Genomic DNA, 26,053 nt, shown 5'->3' on the forward strand with positions numbered 1-26,053 from the left:
TTATGCAGCACAACTATAAAGAGTGAAATTTGTTTACCATGACATGATTTCATTGCATTCGAATGGTGTAGAGAATGGCTGTCAGCAAGGCCTAGACAGCTGTCATAAAACGGATGAAATGGGTTGGCTGCCGGCAGTGAGGGCAAGCATCAAACACTGGCTTAGCCAAACAAAAAGAGTTGACAAGCCAGCCTGCTTTGAAGCAGGAAGGCATTAGTTTACCATTTGAAAATGAAGAATCCCTCATGATGCTGAACGCAAAAGGCAGGGTTGCAGAGGATGATGATCGTGACAGTAATATGACAAGCTTGAAGAGCTGTGGCTCACAATTGCATATCAAAGAGACATCTTAAGGTAAATTGTGTGTGAAAGTTGTTTATTGTTTACACTATCACATCCATGCACCTATCGCAGTTACTGAGAAGAGATTTATTCCAACTAGTGACAGCACTAAACTACAAAAGCCAATTAAGAATTAACTGTAATTTAGAGAAACATTTTAATTTCATGGATCTTAAAGATTTTGTAATAGGAATCAAGTGCTGGATAATCAGTCGATGTAGACGGATGATGCTGTGGCTTACACAAATGAAGGATCAGTGAATGTTCAGTTAGCGGTGTGGAGGAAAGAGAAAGACACTCGCAATAAGAGTTCTTCATGCTCATTCTTCAAAAAAGATAGGCATAAATAACTCAGATTCATGTACTGCCTGTGTGTCACATTTTTTTGTAAACCTAATGCCAGACGGCTCTGTTATCAAAATCATATGTGTAGCTTCTAAGACTCAGATGAAGGGAACAGACTCGTGGACACGGGGGCTGGAAGGGGAGGAGGGGATGAATTGGAAGAGTAGGATTGACATATATACACTAGCTGTTATATAACACTAGCTGCTATATAACACAGGGATGGTCAGCTCGATGCTCTATGATGAGCTAGAGGGGTGGGATAGGGGTTGGGGGAAGGGAGGTCCAAGAAGGACGGGAGATATATGTAGACATAGAGCCAACTTGGTTGTACAGCGGAAACTAACACAACATTGTAAAACAATTATTCATTCATATCAGTTGCTCAGTTTCATCCAACTCTTTGCGATCCCATAGATTGTAGCCCATCAGGCTCCTCTGTCCATGGGGTTTTCCATGCAAGAATACTGGAGTGGGTTGCCATTTCCTTCTCCAGGGGATCTTCCTGACCCAGGGATTGAACCTGGGTCTCCTGCATTGCAGGCAGATTCTTTACCATCTGAGCCACCAGGGAAGCCCTAAAACAATTATATTCCAATTTAAAAAATGTGACTTTGAGCAACTAAAAATATATTTGAGAGTAACTGGACTGTTTTATCAAGAATGTTTAAGAGAGTTTAGAATAAGAAGCAAATCATCAGCCCAGGCTTTGTGTGATTTGAAGGCTGTTTCTCCTTACCCCTGGATGGAGCATCCCCTCACCCCTGGAATAACTTTGTTCATTGCCCACACTCTGTGTGAGATGATCTGCCTTCACCTGGTAAGCATCTGTTCTGAACCTTAGCTTCAGTAGTTTCTGCGCAGGGGCCTTCCCTAACCACCCCTATTTGTAGGCTTTTTAATAACATCACAGCCTTTTAGAATTAAGAGAATGTTTGGTATATTTACTGAAAATTCATGGTTTTTAAATCCTTGTTTGAGAAGATGAGATTATTTCCTCAAGTCTCAACAGTATCAAATTGGCAAAACTACTCAAGAAGCTTCGATTTAAAAAAAAAGTAACAAGTGACTTTATTAAGTAAGGTGTGTGTGAACATGTGTCTGTATCAGTGTGTATTCACAAGATATTATATCTCAACTGTTAGATTTACTGCTATCTTTCACTTTCTTTATTAACCAATCTTATCTGTATGCTGATATTTTAAAACCAATTTTAACACTAGGGGAAATAGTAAAGAAGTCATCTTAGCTTAATGAAACCCAAAATTAATATTCTTGTACTTACATCTGAAATTGCTCCAAAATTCCCCATTATCCTCAGTTAAAGGACTTTACTAAAACAGATCAGGCTTCTGAGGTGGCGCTAGTAGAAAAGAACCTGCCTGCCAAGGCAAGAGACGTAAGATACACTTGTTGGATCCCTAGGTCGAGAAGACCCCCTGCAGGAGGGCATGGCAACCCAGTCCAGTATTCCTTCCTGAAGAATGCCATGGACAGAGGAGCCTGGCAGGTTATGGTCCTTAGGGTTGCACAGAGTCAGACATGACTAAAGTGACTCAACATGCACGCAGATCACATTACAAAAGCCAATATTTTAAACACTTCAAAACATTTTTCAATGTTTGATACTCTAGACAATTTTTTTTTTCATCAGGTTGCCCCATTCATTATTCTGCATGTTGTCTTTGTTACAGAGTACTACCATTAAACTATTAAACATATATTTTATTTTGTTATCGGCCTTTGTTCTGTGCTAAGTCACTTCAGTGAAAGTAAAGTCGCTCAGTCGTGTCTGACTCTTCGTGACCCCATGGACTGCAGCCCACCAGGCTCCTCCGTCCATGGGACTCTCCAGGCAAGAGTACTGGAGTGGGGTGCCACTGCCTTCTCTGTTGGCCTTTACTGCTGCTGCTTCTGCTAAGTCGCTTCAGTCATGTCCGACTCTCTGCGACCCCATAGACGGCGGCCCACCAGGCTCCCCCATCCCTGGGATTCTCCAGGCAAGAACACTGGAGTGGGTTGCCATTTCCTTCTCCAATACATGAAAGGGAAAAGTGAAAGTGAAGTCGCTCAGTCGTTTCCGACTCTTAGTGACCCCATGGACTGCAGCCTACCAGGCTCCTCCGTCCATGGGATTTTCCAGGCAAGAGTACTGGAATGGGGTGCCATTGCCTTCTCCGTGGCCTTTACTAGTACTTATTAAATAAAGTGTAACTGATGTTGATAGGATTATAAAATAAAATGAAGTTTTCTGACTAATACTATAAAAATGCAGCAACGGGTTATCTAAAATGCATTCAGAGTGTAATTCAGTGTATAATGATATATTTTTTGTTTTATGATATTAATGCTGATGATATTATTTATCTCTGACAACATTAGATTCTATTTTTCAAGTTATCTCATGATGATGACAGAGAAGGCAATGGCACCCCACTCCAGTACCCTTGCCTGGAAAATCCCATGGATAGAGAAGCCTGGTAGGCTGCAGTCCATGGGGTCACGAAGAATTGGACATGACTGAGTGACTTCACTTTCACTTTTCACTTTCATGCTTTGGAGAAGAACACTCCAGTGTTCTTGCCTGGAGAATCCCAGGGACGGGGGAGCCCAGTGGGCTGCCGTCTATGGGGTCTCACAGAGTCAGACACGACTGAAGCGACTTAGTAGCAGCAGCAGCAGCAACATGATGATGAATGACCCTATAAAAATATTTTTGCAAGTTATTTCATGCAATACCTTTTAGGAGATATGCAATTTGCTAAAATGAAAGTTTTAAAATGTAAATATAATTTAAAATTATATTGAATACTCCAGAGGAAATTTACAGATAAAACAAAGACACATAGAGGTATTTTATTCAGTTTCTTAAGAATAATTAGAAAAAATATATGTTTGTAAAATCAAAAATGTCAAAAAAAAAAAAAAACCATGAACCATTTGGTTATTCTTTTTTTCTTCACAGTTTTGAATGTTTCCTTTCCACAGAATGCAGCCAAAAATGGATCATATGACAATTTGAATACGGTCCAGAGAAATTAAAATGAAAAATTAAAAGCATTGGAATTGGAAGGCAAATGGAAGTTTGAGATAGCTAGACAACTTATCAGAGGTAATTATTCAGTCATTTTACCCAAATTATACTTCAGCCTTATTTGCCATAAACTCAGCAAAACATGGTGAATCTAGATAACCTACTTTTTGCTGAGGATGGATGACACCAAATTCTGTGAAAAAGTACAATCCTGAAATAAAATGAACCAGTTCCAAAATAAGTGGTAAAGGATGAGACAAAGCTGATAATGGTTAGTTCAGAGCAAAAGCTATCAAAGGCCAAGAATTTTAACTAAGTCTTACATAATTAGACAATGAAGGAACTGCTGAAAGATGTTCGCAAATTTCCTTAGTTCAAGAACTTGTGTTCTTAAAAACTCAATAAACCTATTATTTTGTAACTTTTGAAAATGCAGATCACCAAAGTTTAGGTTATTTTTAAAACAATTTTATGATTTTTTTTGATATGGATCATTTGTAAACTCTTTATTGAATATGTTACAATATTGTTTCTGTTTTAGTTCTGTTTATTTTGTTGCTTTTTTTGGTTGGGAGGCTGTCTGGGATCTTAGTTCCCTGACTAGGGATCTCTAACCTGTGTACCCTAATTGGAGGGCAAAAGTCTTAATCACTGGACCGACAGGGAAGTCCCTAGAAGGTTATTGATGATATCAATTGTCCAAAAAAATGTATGTAAAGCACACCTGAGTACAAATGGAAATGTTTTTGGAAATATTGAAATAATACTTTGAAAACAGAACTATGCAAATTTTAAAGTATTTTGGGAAAGAAGAGTCACCAAAAAATGTCAAGCCTCTTGAAGGCAAAAGTCATCGTTATTCACCAATTTCTTCCCAGAGCTTGGCATACAATACTGAACAAATTTTTGAAAATATGCATTACTAAGACCCACTTACTGACTAATTTATAGGGAGTAGTTATACTTTAATTTGATGTCCCACAAATATCTATTTAGAAGGGCCCATTAAATGCAGAGTGGCCAAGAACTGTGCTTTAATTTGGATAAAAAGCTGCCTATAAATTATGGATAATTGACTTTGCCACTTCAAACTTTCTTGAACATTTTTTGGACTCATTCTGTTCTTGATCTGAAGCTGCATAAATTAAGACAACTTTAAATGTGAACGTACTTTTCCTGTCTTATAATACTGACAGTCCAAACCACTCTCTTGCATGAAACACTATTCTATAATTGCTATCTATAAAACTTAAAAGAAAAAGAAAAAGATCCTGGTTTTGATTCACTCTCCAGATCCAGTTATCAGTGTGTGCAGCACGCGCAATCATAAGCCTTTTGCATCAGTTGGAAGAAATATGTTAAAGACATGAATGGTTTCCTGTTAGTGGAGATCATCAAATCAAGCTTCATGATGACAGTTCTCCCAAAGCCAAAGAGGGCAGCCATTTTTTCATTCTCTGTTTATCCAAAGCCATGTTCCATAGAGAGTCCATCTTATCTTCTGACTTTGTGATGAGCATCACCCCAGATTCAGTACATGACATCTTCAGATTCATAGCTCTAAAAGAATTAACACATTTTTTGGAGTAGGCTATGCTGTACTTATTGTCTTACACTGTTTCCTAAAGGGATATCTCCCAGCTAGCTCAGACGGTAAAACGTCAGCCTACAATGCCAGAGACCCGGGTTCGATCCCTGGGTCAGGAGGATCCCCTGGAGAAGGAAATGGCAACCCACTCCAGTATTCTTGCCTAGAAAATCCCTTGGACTGAGGACCCTGGTAAGCTACAGTCCACGGGTCCGCAAAGAGTTGGACACGACTGAGCGACTTCACTTTCACTTTCAAAGGGATATTTCCTTAGGTGTCTTACTTTTCAGCATTGAAATCAAGCACTAATAGCTCTGCTCTCCATAGCATTCTGGTCTAAGACTGCAAATAGAGTAAGGAAAGGATGACTTCAGTGAGCAGACTGCTGTGGCAAAACAGAGCCTTATTTTGATCAACATCTGTACCACACACAATATGGTTTCAATTTGAAACAGGGAACTCATTGACGTTGCCAAAGAACTTTGTACATTGGTGGTTATTTTATTTGGGCTAGAATGGTACACAGATTAAGATTCCAACTTTCTGCCAGAAGACCATCATGACTGCACTTTGTACTTTGCAAACTGATTTGGGACTCTGGCAACATGATTCATAAACTAATAAAATTGTAAGTATCCAAATAGATCACATGGAAATTGTGTCCCTTTATACAGTGTGTTTTTAAATATTCTGCGGGTCTTTTTCATTATATATCTTCAGATATGGAGATTCTCTCACAAGTATTTCTACCTTGAATATATCACATGACAAAGAGGATTTGATGAATCTGTCCATCCGTTCAGCATATTCTTTTAAGAGATACGAAGAGTCCTTAAGTTACCTGTATGATGCCAGTCACACATTTGTCACAATTGTCTATGTGAATTCTAAAATAATTATGAGTATAAAATGTGTACATTGTACATATTTCATATGTACATAAAAAACTTCCAAGAGTTTTTCTGGTAAATGCCAAGAGTACATCTTTATATCTTAATCTTGGTTCACTACACTCAACTTGGATCCTTTTTAAAATTCTAACAAACTTTGAAAAAAAAGTTTATTAATAATGTGAAGATGGAGGTTAACTGCACTCAGTATGATCAAAGACTCATTATAAGATATTTGGACAAGCTTTAGTTGCCTAAAATTTAGGCATAGATTTATTGTCCTGTCTTACAGATATCTCATTTGCCATTATTTCCCACCGATATAAATCTATCTCCTCCCACTTGAAATATTTCCCTCATAAATTATTCCCTTTGTAAAAATAGAAGTCAATTTTTAAAATTAAAACTTATACAGCCTTCTAATCAGTAAATATTACATACTTCAGATATATCAATGACTCAGCAGGAAAGAAATAGGTTACTTTACTATTGTATATGCTTCTTATTAATACGCCTACCGGTTTGGATTGGTCATGGAGATCGGATGAATCAACCAGTTAACAGACATTCATCTCAATTAAAAACATCTCTCCTTTTGTCTTTTGCATCTTAGACGCCAATGCAGAGTGAGCACACACCCACATTAGCAGGGCTTGCTTCGCATTTAGAGATGCACTTATTTGGCAAGAGAATATACACAAATGAAGGCTTGCTTCAACAACCATTCTGTCTCTGGGCCTGTTCTGAATTATCATTCTTACTCTTTACCCTCACATCCATTCGACCCGAAGGTTTCTGTGGTGCAGTCTTTGTTGATGTGTTGACAATGGTCTGGCCTCAGTGACTCTCTGGCTGTTCCTTGAACATGGAATGATCTCCTACTGGGGGATTCCCCATACCACTGCCTCTGCCTGCAACAGCATCACCCACACGTGTCCGTAGCTTGTTTTTCTGCTTCATTGAGCCCTCTGCTCAAATGTAACCTCCCGAGAAAGGCCCTCCCTGACCAACCCATTTAAAATAGCATGCCAGAATCCCTTGGTGGTCCAGGGGTTAAGACTCCATGCTTTAACTGCTGAGGGCCCGGGGTTCGATCCCTGGTCAGGGAACTAAGATTCCACAAGCCTCACAGCAGGGCCAAGTAAAATGAAGTAGCATGCACACTGCCATGTCAGCATCTAGCCCTTATGCTGCTTTAGTTGGCATGCAAGCATTTGTCTCCTCTAGACATGACAGTACATAATGATTGCTGTATTTGTCATTTATTGATGGGTTTTTAGCTCCATCTAATAAAACTTTATGTTCCATCATTATGTTCTTTGTCTAGTTTCTTTCTTGTTTCACCCCATGATCTAGAAGACTGCCTGACATGTGGAGAAAACTTAATATTGTTTGTGATTAAATGGATTCACCCAGGACATTGAACTTCTTTATATCTCTATTTCTTTGTTGACAGAGAATGCTGTACTTCATGGTCTTTGGTCTAAAGTATATTTGTTTGCAGTTATTATCATAGATGCATAGGTCATGTTAGAATTGAATCACTGATATTCATCTGTATGCATGAAAATTGTAAGCACCAAAATTTATTAGAAACTAGTGCCTTTTGCCTTATTAATAATAAATGAAAATACTGGATTAATGTATAATACTGATCTATAACTCTTGGACTGATAAACTATTAAAACTGCTGGATGGCTCAGTAGTGGTAACCATATAAATTACTAATGATGTGACATTACACCCAAAATATCTTTAAGGAATACATATTAGATTAATCATAGACTTTAATATTTTATTTCACACTGAAAGCTCTAATAAATGTATGCCAAAAGACATTTCATTTCTAGGCTTATTTTTCCTAAGGGGAATGTAAATTTAGTCATCTTGGAATGTTAGTCCTTTTTAAATTGAATCTATGACATAAAATAATGGAAAAAGGAAAAGTGCATTGCTGAATTATTGATTCAAAATTTAGCGATCATTTTCACATTTTACACATTAGTTTTATCATAATGCTGAATTCAAGTAAATAAAAAAGCATTTGCATGAACATAGTGATTTCGTAGATGGGTTTTCTGGAAGTAATAAAGTCACAGTGTGATATAGTTTGTTTTTTCTTATAAATAAAATATTTATAAAGACCATAGTTTTCAATAGTTTGTCAGTTAATCTCATCACCCTTCACATGGGTAAAGATTTTAAGAGCAGCATGGGAAGCAGAAACTGTGTTCCAGTCCCTTCTGATGCTGTTTTCCTCAAATGTCTTGAACGTATCTGAACAAGTGATCAATGAAATCAGCTAACTTAGGGAATTTCAGAAATGGCCTTGACAGGAATAGCAATGTCCTCCTTAAGAGCTGAGTGACTAGAGTCCTGCACAGTGTCACCAATCTAAGCCTACAGATCTTGTGGCTGAGTAACCCCAAGCTGCCTTTCCTGGCAACAAGCCCACTAAGGTATTTTCTGTTTGCACCTGAAAGAAAGCAATGTTTTCTCTACAACAGACAGCAGCAAGAGCCCCAGAGAGTGACTATATTCCAGGCAATCCAATGTACCCTTGCAGGGCTGGATTAACATTCTGAAGGCGTGGATTTATTGTGAAGCAGGTCACCACTAACGATTAATTTGTGAGGACTGTTACCTTGACAGGGCTTTCCAGGCGGCACTAGTGGTAAAGAACCTACCTGCCAAAGCAGGAGACAATAAGAGACGCGAGTTCAGTCCCTGGCTCAGGAAGATCCTCTGGAAGAGGGCATGGCAACCCACTCTAGTATTCTTGCCTGGAGAATCCCATGGAGAGAGGAGCCTGGTGGGCTGCAGTCCACGGGGTTGCAGAGTCAGACATAACTGAAGCAACTTAGCATGCATGCATGTTACCCTGTCAATTTGTCTTCAATCCCATTTCACTAGAATAATGTTATGCCACTTCATTAGTTCAGTAAGTATTCATCTGAGTCAAAATTTCATTCCCTACATTTCTGATTTGTTTTGTAATACAGTGTAAGTACTGTTCTTGCTTCAATGGAAAACATTTAAAGAAGGATGAAAGACTAGAAATTTTCCAATAAAAATCCTGTTTTACGCAGAGACTGGGATTGATTAATCAAGGGAATAGTAATTCTCTATCTCACAAAGAATTCTTAGAGAATTAGAATAGAGAATCTTGGCAAAAGATTCCTCACCCTTAACTCTGAGCTATAATCATGTTTATCATTTTACTTTTAGCTCTGTTCTCAATTATAGAGTTTATATCCTTGAGGACATTGAGATGCTTCAGAGTTTCTTGGAAAAAAAAGATGTATCCTGTTTTGAGTTATGCAAAACAATCAACATGTTCCCATATTTGGTGCATAAATTCATAATACTAAAATTCATAGGGAAATACTAAAACATGTTGGCTCATCCCAGGTGACAAAAAATTGCCCCAAATTAGATTAACATCTTACACTTAGTCCCAAAATCATGTTATATGAATATTATAATTTAGGTTATATTAACATTTTATTTTCTACTTGAAGAAAAATAATCATCTCAACATTATTAAATAACAAAATAATTCTGGTACATATCTCAATCTGTTATTATTAAAATATTTTATTTACTAAAGGCTTGTCCATATTTTATATACTAAAACCTTTTACAGATTGTTAAAATTTCTATTCAGTAAGAGACAGCCAGTGGGAGAGGATAATATTCTCAGCAAATATTAGGTATGGGACAGGTATTTAATTACAAAAAGTTCTGAGGTTGTGACATAATTTGCAGAAGTCCTGTTATTTCAGATACAGCTATTTATACACCCGTGGGTTTGTTCTAGGCTCGTCTCTTCACCTGGATTGTTTCACTCATGGGTGACTAAATGAAAATAGGGGTTTGTTTTGGCTAAGATAGCATGTAAAATTTGTTTAGAATTTATGCAGCAGAATGATCAATAAATTAAAGACAGGTATGCATAAGCAGAGTTTTCACTGTCATTCTTCCTAACCACCACTGGGTATAGAAAATTTGGAGTTGAATCCTTGGAGAAAATGAGACCCAGACATTTTTCCATAATTAGCTTTAATTCATTGCCTCTTCTATTATTATAGGCCTGGTTGAAAGCTGGCCTTTAGTGAACATGCTCTACTGGGAACTTCCAAGCATTTATTGCCAGAATGCTTAAACCAGGTTCATAACAAAGACAGTCTCCTAAGACCCAACTTAGTCTAGACTCATTAGGCTCTAGGGAAGTCCAAGAACTCTGACAGGTAGGAATGCACTAAAGCAACCTTAAAATATCTGTTCTGGCAATCATCCATATTCATGTTTTTAAAAAGAAAATGATGTTGCCCATATATCATTCAACTTGCCATACTCTATTGACAAGTGAAGACTTTTCTCAATTGGGCATGGAAAGAGTCTGGGAAAATGAAAAATTAAAATTACTCTATGAATGCAAAGTATTTTAAATAAATATTTTAATTCTATTGTTGGCATTTAAAAGTAGAAAGCATACAGTATGTTACAAATATCAAACTGTGAAAAATATGAACGTTACATAAGTAACAATGTAAAAAAAAGTATTTTCTTACCTTCCCTGAAAGTAAGAAAAATATTCAGCATAGGAAAATATCAGTATCAAAAACACAGCTTCGGTGTAAAAAAAGAAAAGTTTTTACATGGTATTAAAAAAAAAAAAAAAGGATCTACAAAATGACAGAAAGTAAGACATGTTGAAATTTGACTTTATATAAATTATAAAAACTGGGTACTTGGGGTAAATGTTAAATGGTTGAAAACTAAGTCCAATTATAGGCTTTCTTTAGGTCAATTCTTTAAAATTTTAAAAGCATAGAATATTTTTCAATAAATAAGTTTAAAAAATGTCTCTGAGAAGTGCTGCTAGGACCTCATTCCTTACAGGAGAGCGGCAGTGTCCTGGTGACAACATGCGATCATTTTGTTCCAAGTGGAAGCCTGATGAAAGTCTGAAGACCAAAACTGTTTACAAAAACGTTTCAGAATTTTTAACAAAACTTTGTAAAAAATAAAGTCCTAAAGTGCGGAACAAAATGACTTAATTTTAGTACCCACTGTCATGAAAAACATTCAATTATTCAGACATTTCAGAGCAACATTGAATACAGAATCTATAGTTCTGAAAAGTGTTAATACTTAGTCTTTCAATTAAGGATAGGAGGGCTCTTTCTACACTTTACAAAGATGGGTTAAACCTCGAGGATCTTGCAATGCAAAACATGACAATAATAATACAATGGAAACAATACACATACCCAAGGTTAAAGCACGAGTTCATTTTAGCAACGGTATTCATTTCAAAAGTCACAAATCAAACACTGGTAAATAAGGGAAAAAAACTTTCCAAATGCTGCATGCCACATAACTAGTTACAAAATACAATGCATGCAGGCAAAGAAATTTAACCAAGCATATTTAAATTAAAAGAGTTGTTTTGAGTCTGTTTCAGCAGCATTGTGGTTATTATTTTTAACTTTCCCTCCAACAACCAGTCCCTACTGGCCTCTTTTGCAAACGTGACCCACCCTAGTGGGCAACCTTACGATGGTCTGTCTCTTGTTTTTTTATATTTTTATAATGCCAGTACGCAGAGTTCACACATACTGTTCTGCCTCCCCATCTTTGGGAGCTGGCTTAGTTGTCCCACCTTTGCCTTCTTCATTAGCTGCTGCTTTTTCTGGAAGAGATGCCAAATCTTTAAAAACATCTACATAATGGCCAAAGCCAGGGCCCCAGTTCAAAAGGTTGTCCCAGTTGAAATTCCCTGCTTGCTGCCCAAGCTTCAAGGGCAGTGTGTTGTCAGCAACCCCCGGCGTTGCTGCCTGTGTGCCCACAGGTCCCCCCTCAGCCCTGCGGCCGTGGTACCTTCTAGGCTTCAGTCTGGCTCCGTAATTATCTTCATCATCTGCATCTGATTCATTGACTTGAGATAATTTGGGCATCCTGGAAGTATATACCATGGGCTTTTCCCTGTCATACTCCATTTCTGAGCAAGTGAAAGACTCGTGCGAGTCACTATCAGAAGAAGATTCTGGAGCCGGGATGCCATCAGCTGGATTCCGCGTTCTGGACAGGGGTCTTCTGCAGTCCTCTTCTGAAGACGACCTCCCATGATCTGCACTGCAGATACTTGGGTTTCTGGGGCGAGGCGTGTTGAGCCTCTCCACCTCTTCAATGGAGAGCCCTACTGGTGGAGAAGATTCCAGAGGGATCTGCCCAGTGGGCTGCTTCAGGCGACTCCCCGGTCTAGAGCCATGCGATGCCATGGCTTGAGGACTCTTGCTTCTCCTTCCCAGCCTCGTGGCATAGTTGAAAATGCCAGGCTGGCACGCATCACCATGCATCTCCAAAGTATTTCCATCCCTCATAGGGAGATGCAGTTCCCTGGCTGGGCTGTTCCTGTAGAAAGTGGAGGACTTGGAGAAAGGGGCTGGACTGTGTCGAGACAGAGGGTTGGGAGTCGGGCAAGCAGAGTGACTAAGGGAACTGGATCTCAAACCTTGACTGTAGGAAGGCTGGTACGTCAAGCTGCTGGCTCCCAAGGGCATGGGGGACTGCCTGGCAAAGCCCAGGGGGCTATGCCTCTGGATGGAAAATTTCGGGGTGTGGCTGCGGAACTGCTTGTAGTGTTGAATGATGTCGGCGTCCGAAGGGGCGATGCTGCTGGCATTGTCGATGTCGTAATGCTCTATTTCCTGCTCAGGTGAAGCCAGAGGGGCACTGGGGATGGTTTCTGAGTTGTGGGGAAGATCGGTCTCATCGTAGATGAGATAGGGGTTTTCCCTCTCAATGATGTCTGGCTTTGGGTTCCCTTCGGGCTGTTTTCTCACAGTCATGTCCTCCCCATAGGGAGGGATGTTGTCTGGGTCATCGAAAGCAACGTTCTCACTTCCCTTTTTCTTCTTCTCCTTCGGCTTCTTCTCCTCTTTGGGATTGTTGGCCTTCTTGCCCCTGCACTGATTACACAGGATCAGGCTCAAGACCAGGAGGGCCAGGACGGTGGCACAGCTGCCCACGATGGCGGGCACAGCCCACAAGGGCAGGGAGATCTCCTCGGGGCCCGGACTCAGGACACAGATGTGGCCTCCGGGGCTTCCAGCCTTGCACACCCTCCCCAGAGGACAGGAGACGCCCAGACAGGCCACCACCATCTCACATGTCCTCCCTGTGTGCGACTCCGGGCAGCTACAGGTGAAGCCGGAGTGCAGGCCTGGCTCACAGCTGCCCCCGTTCTGGCACGGGTGGGAGGCACAGTCCCCGGGGGGCACGCACTTGTATGCGTACCACTGGTTGATGCACAGCAGGTCTCCCCAGCACGGGTTGCTAGCACAGATGTTTGGGCCGCGGCAGCCAATCTTCACAGAGGGATCCGTCTTAGAAATGGAGGCCAGGCTGTGTTTGCCACTGAAAGGAAGACTCTCTCCACCATACAGCATGGAAGCGATGCAGCCATCAAACCCTGCAGGGCCAAGAAGGAGCTGTAAGGTGTTTCAGGGAAAATCAAACGCTTTAAAGGCTCCACTCATCTGGCAAAGGGAAGCTCTGCAATCACATCATGGGAGTTGAGAAACCACAACCTCCCAGCCATCCTCCAGTTGTAAGGCAATAAATCTGTGCCTGTTAGATGTAAGTTAGCAAGATGCGTAAGACTGCCATGACCAAAAGGTGGAGCAGATAGATGGGATCCTGCTCTTTCTGAAGATTTAGGAAGGGCTTGAACAGGCTGAGTTTTCATTTATCTCTCCTTTCATCCAGTCATCTATTGATTTTATTTTTACAGTTTATATACAAAGAATTACATACAAATAAATTTTAATTTAAAAATACTTTAAAAGAACCAAAATAGGCCAATAACTTCAATCATTAGCTCTTGCGGTTTTAATGGAGGTGATATTGCTCCCAAGGAGCTGAACATAAGTTCCTGAGGAACAAAAGAAAAATCTTAGCCATTACCATGGCCTGTGGGCTTCCAGAGGGCAGATATAGAATATACCTGTAGCATTAACATTTCATACTGGAGTGATGGCAGGGATTCGGAAACAAGGTCTAAAACAGCTCTTTAGGTGATGGTGATTTAAAAAAAAAAAATGTTTGAGAAAGACTTTATTAGACAAATATTTGTGTGCTAATACTGCTAACACTCCAGTCACAGAGTTCAAGAATATATCTTGCCACTCACAAAAGGGCGTGATTTACATTGGCTTATTTTCTTACAACAGCCAAATGAATTAGCGTCCATGTTCTAAAACAAGTTAAATATGTAAGAACTAATCATGATGTGGGCTTTAACTTTCACGCTTTGACTACGTTACTCGGTCATGCATTTGTCAATTTTCCTTTTACTTGATGCATCATTCCAACCTAGTGTCACATCCCTCCCATTTCCATAAGCTCCTGGGACATCTGCTTTTGTTCCTACTCTCCTGGTTTTCTTTCTATGAATTAGTCCCCTTTCTGTCTCATTTTCTACTAAACAACCACTGACTCTTAGAGTTACTCAAGGTAAGGCCTTAGGCTTTCTTTTCAGTCTACACCCTCACATTTGCTTATCACATCCACGCCCAGTACTTCAGTTACCTGCTTGACACTGCTGCTGCTGCTGCTGCTAAGTCGCTTCAGTCATGTCCGACTCTGTGCGACCCCATAGATGGCAGCCCACCAGGCTCCCCCGTCCCTGGGATCCTCCAGGCAAGAACACTGGAGTGGGTTGCCATTTCCTTCTCCAATGTAGGAAAGTGAAAAGTGAAAGTGAGGTTGCTCAGTCGTGTCCGACTCTTAGCAACCCCATGGACTGCAGCCCACCAGGCTCCTCCATCCGTGGGATTTTCCAGGCAAGAGTACTGGAGTGGGGTGCCATAGCCTTCTCCGGCTGCTTGACACTAGTAATTCCTAAAGATGTATCTCCAACTGGTCTACTCTGGATTTCTAGCACATCAACCCAAAGGCCTTTCTCAAAGGTGCTCCAAACTCAGAGAACCCCAAACCAAAATCTTGATGTTCCTGATAGATGTGCTTATTTTGGTACCATTCTGCAGTTTTCTCTCGTAGTGGCACTACCCTTCTTCTAGTTGGAAGGTCAGAAACCTCTCTGAATTTTATCAAAATCATTAACATTTTATTTGACTTTCATTCCTGATATTATTCCTTATCTCCTTCTTGTAAATATCCTGCCACCACATAGTCAATCCTCACAAAATACATTGGCTAGATCACTGCAGTATCTTCCAGCTAATTTATGCAAGTCCCCTCTTGTCCTTCTCCCATGCACTTTCCAGAGTGTAACCCAAAAGATCTTTACTATCACTGAATATCTAATTTTGATACTTCGATGATTAATTTTTCAGGTATTTTTCAGTAATTTTGATACTCCTGTGATTAACTTCTTACTGTTCCAAGAATGAGATCAAGATTGCCACATGCTCTAGAAGACCTGTCATTCTCCAACTTCATCTTTATTGGTGACATCAGTCCTCAGTGTTGTGGGTTCTGTGATCCTGACAATCTATTTTTCCCCCTTTCGTTCTCATCAATACAAATTAATTTTTCATTCCCTCCCATCCTCATTTTCATGTCAGTTTCCAGAGAAGTCTCCCTTTCTCCCTTTTTGGCAATCTCTTAGAATTCTATGTTCTTCCTCACATCATTTATCATAGGTTAAAATAATATATTTCCTTGTGTAACGACTTGATTGATGTGTGTCTTCCTTACAGGAGCATGCATTCTATGGAGAGTCCATCATTGTAGTTCACGCCAAGTACCTACAGGGCTCTGTAAATATCTGTTGTGTGAATGCACAAATGAATGAGTAAATGAATGAATGTATAAATAAATGTTCAGTGCACAAGAAAAGGATCAAAACATCCTGGACTGAATTATGAACTTGGTAGAAAATGGCTAAAGAAAGTGATGGCCAATAATTTATTACTAACCTTCTAAAGATATTTATGATGGTCTTGAAAAGTAAAAGTGGACGTGTCAATCGCTCAGTCGTATCCGACTCTTTGCGACCCCATGGACTGTAGCCCGCCAGGTTCCTCTGTCCATGGAATTCTCCAGGTGAGAATGCTGGAGTGGGTTTTCATTCCCTTCTCCAGGGAGTATTCCTAAAGGATGTTATCAGGCATCTAGCTACTTTTATAGGAACAATTTTACCTTTCTTTTGTGCCTCCACTCAGCACAAGCATTTACCTGTTTGAGCATCTCGATGAGCTTGATTGGGAGGAATTCCTCCAAGAGATATAGTGAGCACGTCCAGGCCACCAAAATCCTGAGTAGGGTGAATGATGTCTCTGTTATGAATTCTGTCAACGGACAACACTGTGGCTGTTCCATTTTTCCCAATTAGGAAAGTATGCCAGTGGCCATCAGCAACATAGACCTCAGGAATATTTCTCTCCACTTTGCCCGCAATTCCGGCATCTGATGTAAAATGTACTTTGCCATTCTTAATCTGTAAAACATATTAAAAATAATGTAGAATTAAACTATGATATGCTTAAATAAAAGCAGAAGTATAAAGAAACTAAGACACTGACCAACTTAAAGCAGAGAGAATACTTGAGTCTGGCTGTATGAGAGTATATTTACTTATATTGACTTTACAATTTTAAGTAACATGTACCTTTACCTTTAATAGGTTCACATTTAATAATTTTCAGGGTATTCTTATATTTATAACTAGTTTTTCAAGATGTATATATTCATTTTCCAGAACACAAGTGAGATAATAATAGGGTGAATACTCCTCTTAGGATAGGTAAATCACACATTTTTATGATTACTTCTTTTTTAATTGCAATTGCAAGTTAAAAAAATTGTTTAGTAAATGGCCCACAGCTATCAAAAAATACTAAAACTATATCCAAAAAGAGAAATCAGTGAGTAACTAAAAATGAAGCATAGTTGGAAAAGTAAAAGCATAAATACATTGTTTTACCTGTCATTTATTACACACTGGAATTTTATTTTTTTTTTTAAATCATGCTTATTATTTATATCATTTATTGAGATGACAAGTGTGATGAATAAAGGGTGAGTTCTTAATAATGAGGTGTCTGGGAAAGTCTTTATTTTGGCTGTCTTTTAATATTTATCTAAGGAATATTTGGTTTCTTTTACTTTGCCCAATAGAACATTGGGTAACAGGAGGCTCTTACTCCAGTTTCCAGCTCCCAGGTTTCCAGTTTTCTAAGTAGACACTTAGAAAATGGAATAATTTATAAGCAGGATGAAAAGAGCATAATCCCGTCACTACTGCCAGAGGATAAAGTGGCACTGAGCATCAAATGACGGGAATGAAAGGATGGATCCGTTTTTTGTCATTCAGATCAAATGTTATTTCTACATGCAACAAACACATCTGGTAGAACTAAAAATGAGTTCATTTTTACTTTGTGGAAAGTATGCCTAACACATTTACATACATTATTCATAATGAAATATTTTATTAAAGCTGTTTCTCCAGATAATAATATATCCCAATACTGAACCCAGGACAAAAAAAAAGAAAATTGTGGTTAAATGACAGTAATATCATCAAATGGACAAAGTCTCATGAAACACACAGGAAGTATAGCAATTCATCTTAGGTTCTAGCCAGGGTCCTTTTTGGAAAGAAGCCTTCCGAAAAGACTTCTCTAAGCTTCATGTTTCTCTCCTAATTGATCACAACCTGTCATTATTTCATTTGACCAATTTCTGGTGAAAAGGTCCATGGAACACACCATGTGTGGAGTAGGATGAATAAGAATCTATGCTTCCATTACAACATTCTTCATGTTCTACCTCTCCCCAATAACACTCTACCTAACTCTTCCATCCACCCTAGCTGTCAAAATATCATGTGCATTTTTTGCTTGGTTTTATTTATTCATTGATTCATTTGCTCATTTATTTACTTATTTTTGACTCTATAGGGCTTGGAATCATCCCAAGTCTGTACAGCATACCTGGCCTTACTTCAAAACAAAAACAAGCAAACTATATACCCAAACCAGAATGATTTGGAGTAGATACAAAGTCCATCGCCTAGCATTATTACATTTCCAAATAAGGAGATAAATCAAGTGAGGGGAAAGAAGAGACATATGTGAAACACTTTAAATACAGTGTAAAACCTATGATACATAAGAATGTTTTTCTTTTGTTTTTCTCTCTGAATTTTTCTCTCCTTAGTTTCTTTCTTTCCTCTTTTTTTTTTTTTTTTTTAATCTGAATAAAGAAAGAAAGAGAGAGAGAAAGCAACTGTCAGAAACTGAGCCAAAAAGGAAAGAAGAAAACCAGGACCGGTGGTCACTGATAAACTAATTGATAAGTAACAGTACATTCTAACTAGCTTCCTCGCCCGGATAAGCAGATCGTATTGCTGTCATCCAAGTAACTTGCCTGCTTACAACAGTCACTCTCTTCCTGTCTGTTCAGTTCTCCTTAATCACTGTTGTTGCTGTTGTTGTTGTTTTTTCCTAATCTATTTACTCTACCTGCCAAACCCCTTAATCTCTGAAAAGCTACCTTTCAAAATTTTCATACAAAGGAAATGTGAATGGCCTGCATTAGTCATTATTTTGATTCAATTTCCCTTCAGGAAGAAAAGAAATCTCCAAGTGCTTGCTACCAATGTAACAAAATCTGGAGAAGTTGCATGCTGCTGTCCTGTTGGAAATGCAAGATTTTTATGGTGGTAAAAATGGATCCTGACATTCAGCTTCTTCCTTGAGGAAGAAAAATATTCTGTCTCTGATTTCTCCAAGCACATTGTTTTTGTATGTCTTGGCTTAAAGAGATAACATACAGAAATATTTCATATGTCATTTAAATGGCACGAGGACTTGGAAGAAGCTGAACAGATAATGCACAGACCTCAATGTCAAAGCCTCTCAATGCATATAAAAAATGTTTCTTGTAAGAATATTCAGTCTACTGCTTTCTTTACTTCCAATACACTTTTCAATGAAAACTATAAGCACCAAATACCATTAAACAGTGACTTAGGTGTTTTGTTTTGCAGTTACTCTATTACTTCTGGAACTGGGCTCTTTGTTTCAATAATGGAGGTAAAATTATAACTTGAAGTTATTCTCCAACTGGATTTGGGCAGAGTTTCTCAGTCTCAGCAGCACTGACTTTCGGACTGGATGGTTCTTTCTTCCAGGGTATTGTGTTGTGTGCTGAAGGGTATTTAGCAGCATATTTGACTCCCAACCACTAGAAGCCGGTAGTACTGCCCCTCTCCCCTGCCCCCAATAACCATGACAATAAAAAATGTTTCCAGGCTTTGCCAAATCAAAATCACCCCCAGTTGGGAATGGCTAGACCAGGGAAATTATGAGAATCTTAGAAACATTTCTTTTTGTACTAAATATTTAAAGGTATATACATTCTTCCCTGGTGGCAGTAAAAAAAAAAAAAAAAAATGTGCCTGACAATGCAGGACACACGGGTTCGATCCCTGGGTTGGGAAGATCCCCTGGAGAAGGAAATAACCCACTCCAGCATTCTTGCCTGGAAAATCCCATGGACAGAGGAGCCTGGTGGGCTACAGTCCATGGGGTTGCAAAATAGTCAGACATGACTTAGCGACAAAACAAGAGGCCACGTACCAACCAGAGTTCTCCTGGATGGAGAGAAATTTTGAGAATAAAGAGGCTGAAGTTTAGAGGTGAATGTCTGTTTTTATTTTAGCATTGTATGTGAATTGAACCTGCTAATTTTCTAAGTATATTGCTTCCTTCTTTATAAACTAAGCTTTTAGTAATTTTCAAAATATTGATATATAAGTAGAAATAATTTAGGAAATATGGGTTTGTTTTCTTAAGAATTTATTATTATAAATTCTAGTAATTCTGCTGGTAATATAAAAATTACAAGCAGAATTATAATATACTTTATATATATAACTCATTTACAGCTGAGAAAAAAAAAGATGTGTAAAAAGCCTAATGATAAATCAACCATGAAATATAATGTTGCAGAAATATTTATTTAGAGATTTATTTAGAAATTATTTGGAGAAGCTAACTGAAATTTTACTTACAATAAATCCCAAAGATATTTAATTTCACAGGCGTTACATGGATAGTGAATCAAATATAAATATGTTCCAGAATAAAGGCAGAAAATTTCAAAAAAAAATTTTATTCTTGTCCTGCCAATTAATATATACATATAAGTGTTTGGAATAATTCTTGGAAAAAAACTATTTTTTCCACTTCAAAGACATATCTTTTGGTTTTACTTTGTTTTAAAGTAGGGTTAAAAACAATATAAATTTTTGTCTGGCAAAATAGATTGCAACAAATTCTTTCTTTACTGGCCTACCCAGCAGTGGTCTCTATTCTAAACAAAAGTGTTTAGAAACCAAACCATTCAGATCTTTGTTACTCTGGCCAATGCCTGAGGAATAGTTAAGATAGATGATATTGGAATAGTGCCCAGCATTAGTCGGAACTCTAATGGGTTGTAAAGAAAAGGATAGAAATTATGGGAGAAGTGATTTAAACCATGACACAGCAGGCGGTCTAATCAAATGAAGTCACCATTAGCTTTTATCTTACCTTCACAGTAGTGTAATTGCTGCTTTCTTGGATATGGATTAAAATGCCATTCTCGCTTCTTGTCCTGAATTTTACTTCCAGACTGTTCACACCAAAAGGCTCCAACATGGCACCTCGGATGCTCTGTCTCAACAAATATTCCCGCTTCTCATTCTGACTCATGTGGTAGTCCAAGCGCCCTTTGCCTTCTAATGATAAGGCTGTGTCTGGGGTAATAGCTGAAAGACAACAAAGAAAGATAAACATGAATGCATCCAACAGGCATTTCTTACAGTTTCTTTGGTGACAAAAATTTATAAAACCGAACAATGAAATTATTAAGGATTTGGAATCAGTGTTCCCTAATCCTCCTCTGAGAAAATAATTGCCACTTGAGAATTATTGTGTGAGTTGATTTCAAATGCTTAAATCTATGTCAGAACCATGAAATGTAAAACATATTGTTACAATTATTCATTTAGAAAATATTCATTAAAATATTTGATACATGCTATATACACTATGAATACCTGGAGAGACAGCTTACACTTTAAAAATACACAGTTGAAAAATTTAGTGATAAGTTTCACTGTGTTTCTAAAATGAATAATCTTTAAAGTCTCTAACATGGAAAATTTGAACAAAGAAAGGTAACAAACATTCATATTTGCAACTAACTTTATTAGTACTAATAAGTACATAGATTTAATTTGTGACCATGTATAATTATCATATATATTATATTTTCATAATCTAATAAATCTTTACACTTCTGAAGTACTTAAGTGTGTTATAGCTAACAGATCTAAAGAAAGAACATGAAGAAAATGAGCTCAAAAAGATTTCAGCAGTGAACGGTACACTTTAAGAAGGTAAACTATGTAGTATGAATCATACCTCAATTTTTTAAAAATAACCACAGGCTTTTCTCATGTGAGTGGCATTTTATTTTCCAAATATAATTAGATTCCTACTTACTACTCATTACTTTAAAAAAATATCATGTGAAAATGCACTTTTTCTGTGTTTTGATTTTATCCTAAATAAACACAAACATACCTCTGCTACTCAGATCTTTTTGATTATATACTTAATCATAAATTTTTATTCATTCTCATAGCAGAATCAAATGACTACTTAAAAAGTGGTCAGATACGTGCAATGATTTAGGTAGTAACCACTTATCTGACAACAAAGCAATTCTATTAAAAGATTCCATTAGAGTTAGTCATATACAGCCCAAAATTAGAGAATTCCATTCTCTAATGATGGAGAAGGAAAAGGCAGCCCACTCCAGTACTCTTGCCTGGAGAATCCCATGGATGGAGGAGCCTGGTGGGCTACAGTCATGGGGTCGCAAAGAGTCGGACACGACTGAGTGACTTCACTTCAGTCACTTCATACTTCATCAATGGAGAAGGAAATGGCAACCCACTCCAGTACTCTTGCCTGGAGAATCCCATGGACAGAGGAGCCTGGCTGGCCATGGTCCTTGGGGTCGCAGAGAGTCAGACACAACTGAAGCGACTAAGTAAGTATTCTCTAATGAACTCGTGAACGTCAATAATATCTTATTAATAATATTACAATTTAGAAGCAAATAACTAACAGAAGAATTTGAAAAGTAATATTTGAAACCAATTTCAATAATTCCAATTTAAAATGTAACTATCACCTTTAACTATAATAGATTTTATTGCCATTGCATGTTTTGAACTCAGTGTTCAGCAATTCAGTACTTTTACTTTTCAACCAAACACAACATGTTCACCAGAGAAATATCCCATAAAGGTAGATAATACTAAACCAAATCCTGAATATAGCTCTGGTCTTGTACATTTCCAAGCATTCCTATATAGGTAAAACAAAAATAACTAACTGATATATTTATAAAATGAAAATTAAGGACATATTTAGTAAGTATTTCTAAAAGGATTTCATGCTCCTTTGGGTTGAGAACATGAATTGGGTTGAGGACATGTCACCGTATTTTACCAATTATTCCCCATTTAATATTTTCAATAGCATCAAAACATAATACTTTTAATTCAAGTACATATTTAGGTACATATATTTATACTTTGTATGGCCATTAGAATTTCCAGTGGAAGATAAAATAGCTTGCATACATTTTTCACAGTATTTCCCAGTCAGTCCTTCCCTGCAATGACACTGTTGCCACGACCAGTAGTCTGTACACGTGCCACCGTGTTGGCAGGGACTGTGAGTACAAGCGCCTTCTAGTCTGGGGCACCTAAAATAAAATCAGAATAAAGACACAGAGCACAAAGCCGGCAGGGGGAGAAATTTGATAACGTTACATATAAACTTTTATTAACCTGTTCAGTTTTCATGAACTCAATTTTTTGTCAAACTAAAAGTTGCCTTGTAACATACGCCCTGCCTCATTCATAAAAGACAAGATCAAGCCAAACATCTTAAACAGTAAAGAAAGAGGTGGTAATTTCTTTTTTTAAGTAATTCTTAATTGAGCAACACTTCTTGGTCAAATAAACACTTTGGTTCATGTGCTCTCAGGGCTACATGTTTTTTTGAGTACCCAGCTCCTCCATTAAATGACTCATGCAACTATTCTTTACTGAATGGCTACTACATGTCAAACGTGGTTCTAAGCATGGAGATAAAATGATGAAAAAAATCCATGTGTTCATGGAATACTTTTTTTTTTCCTTGTAGGGGAGGCAAACAAAAAACTTTAGATAAATGTGTAGTATGTTTAGAAAGAAGGAAGTTCTGTGGGAAAATTAAGGCAGAGAAGAAGGACTGGGAATATTTTGGGGATGTTCTTGGATCTCTAGGTTAGAGGTTAGACACTGAAGGAAGGATTTGTCTTCATGAAGTCCTAAATAAAGTGAGAGAGCAAAGTATATCTGGTCAAAGGTCATTCCAGGCAGAGGAAAGAGCCAAGTGAGAGAGTCCTGAAGTGAAAGTGTCCTTGGCATGTTTGAGGAACACCAAATGGCTGAATGTAGTCAGAACAGTGATGTGAACAAGGAGAAGAGGTAGATAATGGTAAGGAAGACAAGGATGTGAAAAGAACTATGCCAGACACGGCTGGGACGTGACCCGAGGACTTCCATGCTTGCTGTCCATGCTGGACCTTTGCTGAACACTACATTAAAACTGCTGAATAGTTGCTGAATTGCAAAAAGGAAAGAATAATGCTGAGAACTAGACCTTCCCTGGATTAAAAAAATACACTTTCCTCTAGTAACAAATGAGGTGTGCTCCAGAATCCAATCAGACATGTAGAATAATTTTACCCTCTAGTCCAAAGTTTTGATAAGCAACTTGTGTAAGCCTGCATTAATTTCGTTCTTTCTCCTACCAAATAAACAAACAAAATGCTTGTTCATTTTCTTTCCAATGGGACATTACTTTGGGTTCCTCTGGAATCTGTGACCCTTAAATTGCAATCTGAAAATCCCAAATAAACTGCCTTTATGCCTTTTTACATTCCAGGTCCTTTTGGTTGAGGTCAGTCAACCAAGGGGAGGTCAGTCTTATAAGTCAGGGTAAGAACTGATTTCTGTTTTTATTTTCTTTAATTTTTTCTTTGTTTGTTTTATATTGGAATAGAGTTGATTGACAATATTGTGTTAGTTTCAGGTATATAGCAAACTGATTCAGTGATATACATATTTCTATTCTTTTTCAAAATTTTTTCCCATTTAGGTTATCATAGAGTGTTGAGCAGAATTCCTCATGCTATCCAGTAGGTCCTTGTTGATTACCTATTTTAAATATAGTGAACTGACATGACTTCTGTTTTTTAAGCCTCATTCTGTTTGCTGGTTGGAGAAGGCAATGGCACCCCACTCCAGTACTCTTGCCTGGAAAATCCCATGGATGGGGGAGCCTGGTAGGCTGCAGTCCAAGGGGTCGCACAGAGTCGGACACGACTGAAGCAACTTAGCAGCAGCAGCAGCTGTTTGCTGGTGGATTGACATACCACATTTTGTCAGAAAGAGGAGTCAAAGGTGGTATAGAAATTGTGGTGAACCAAGTGCGTGGACTGAGTTATTATTATCTGAGATGAGACAAAATACAAGGAGTGGGTTTGGGAGGAGTCGGGAAGGAAGGTCAGAAGTCCAGTCTTAAAATTAAGTTTGAAAGACTTGTTAGAAATACACCTTGGATATTATGTATGCTGTCAGATATGAGGGTAAAGTTCAGAGGACAGGTCAGGTTTAAGATAAATATTTCAGAGTTACCAGCTTTAGAGACAGTACTTAAAACCAAGGACTATATAAAATGACTTAAAAAATTTTTAATGACTTAATGAATACAGATACAAAACAGAAGTTAAGATGAGAAAAATGAGAGTAGAAAACCAACTTTGTATCATGTGCTGGTGAACAAACTAATAGCATTGTTCTCAGTGTTGCTGAAGTTCAAATAAGAGGAGACTTGACCACTGATTTTAGCAACACAGTGGTTTTGGGTCACTTTGACAAAGATAGAAGAAAAATGGAAAATAGGATAACAAAGTTTTTTAAAACTATGAAGTGGAAGAAATAGTAGCCTAAATTGAAATAAGAAAAACATTGTTTAGAAAGCTGGATTGTTATTTTAAGAAAGTTTGGGGAGATGAAGTCTAGGTGTAAAAGGGGGGTTGGTCTTTTCAGAATTAGGAGCAATTCATTCAGTGATAGGCTACAGGGTGGACTACAGGCTGCATGGGCAGCTGTGGAGAAATGAGCTTTGGGTAGTTTTGCTTTTATCCACCTCAATTTTCTAAGCAAGTTAAGAAGCAAATTCATTAGCTGGGAAAACGATGCAAGAGATGATGTCTGAAGTTTGTGTAAAGAAGAGGCATGATATAGCTACTGAAGAAGGAGAAAGTAAATTAGGGGAATATAATATATTGCCAGGCATTAATTATGGCTGCGCTAGAGTCTAGTAATCAGGAATTTGAAGAGAATAAGAACTCCTCAAGAGCAGGGATCTGCCTTCTCCCTTAATTTGAGTCTAGAGCCAGACCAAGGGAATAGTATATTTAAATGTAAAACTATTTACTCTCTAATCAATTTTGTACACATTATTGCTAACCCTTATATATTACTATGTGCCAGGTCCCTTTTTATGTGATTTACTTACTTAACTCATATACTTCTCACAACTATGTAAAGTATATACATGCAGACATGCACACATGCATATATCTTCCCATAATCTCACAGCTATAAGGAAATACTTAAAATTCAAAACAGCATAAAACACTTGGTATTTTTGGAGCTTTGAGCACAATAATTTCATCTTTTGATGCTCAATTATCACA

General features: G+C 38.0%; 1 protein-coding gene across 2 annotated transcripts in view; it reads right to left on the reverse strand.

Moving 5' to 3' along the window:
- Positions 1–3,516: 3,516 nt before the first annotated feature.
- FAT4 (FAT atypical cadherin 4) overlaps positions 3,517–26,053 on the reverse strand; it is a 190,929-nt gene continuing 168,392 nt past the window's right edge. The window contains exons 14-17 of one of the 2 annotated variants that reach the window (XM_010813782.4): positions 22,881–23,005; positions 20,773–20,990; positions 16,409–16,670; positions 3,517–5,281 (exon numbers count right to left, since the gene is read on the reverse strand). In XM_010813782.4, the coding sequence (XP_010812084.1) occupies positions 5,274–5,281; positions 16,409–16,670; positions 20,773–20,990; positions 22,881–23,005 (613 nt within the window). In that variant the 3' untranslated portion in view covers positions 3,517–5,273. Of the gene's footprint in view, positions 5,282–9,778; positions 13,680–16,408; positions 16,671–20,772; positions 20,991–22,880; positions 23,006–26,053 lie in introns of those variants that run through there. The other variant, XM_005217605.4, reaches the window with a different exon arrangement.

Source organism: Bos taurus, chromosome 17, assembly GCF_002263795.3.
Source record: "Bos taurus isolate L1 Dominette 01449 registration number 42190680 breed Hereford chromosome 17, ARS-UCD2.0, whole genome shotgun sequence".
Lineage (NCBI taxonomy): Eukaryota > Metazoa > Chordata > Mammalia > Artiodactyla > Bovidae > Bos > Bos taurus.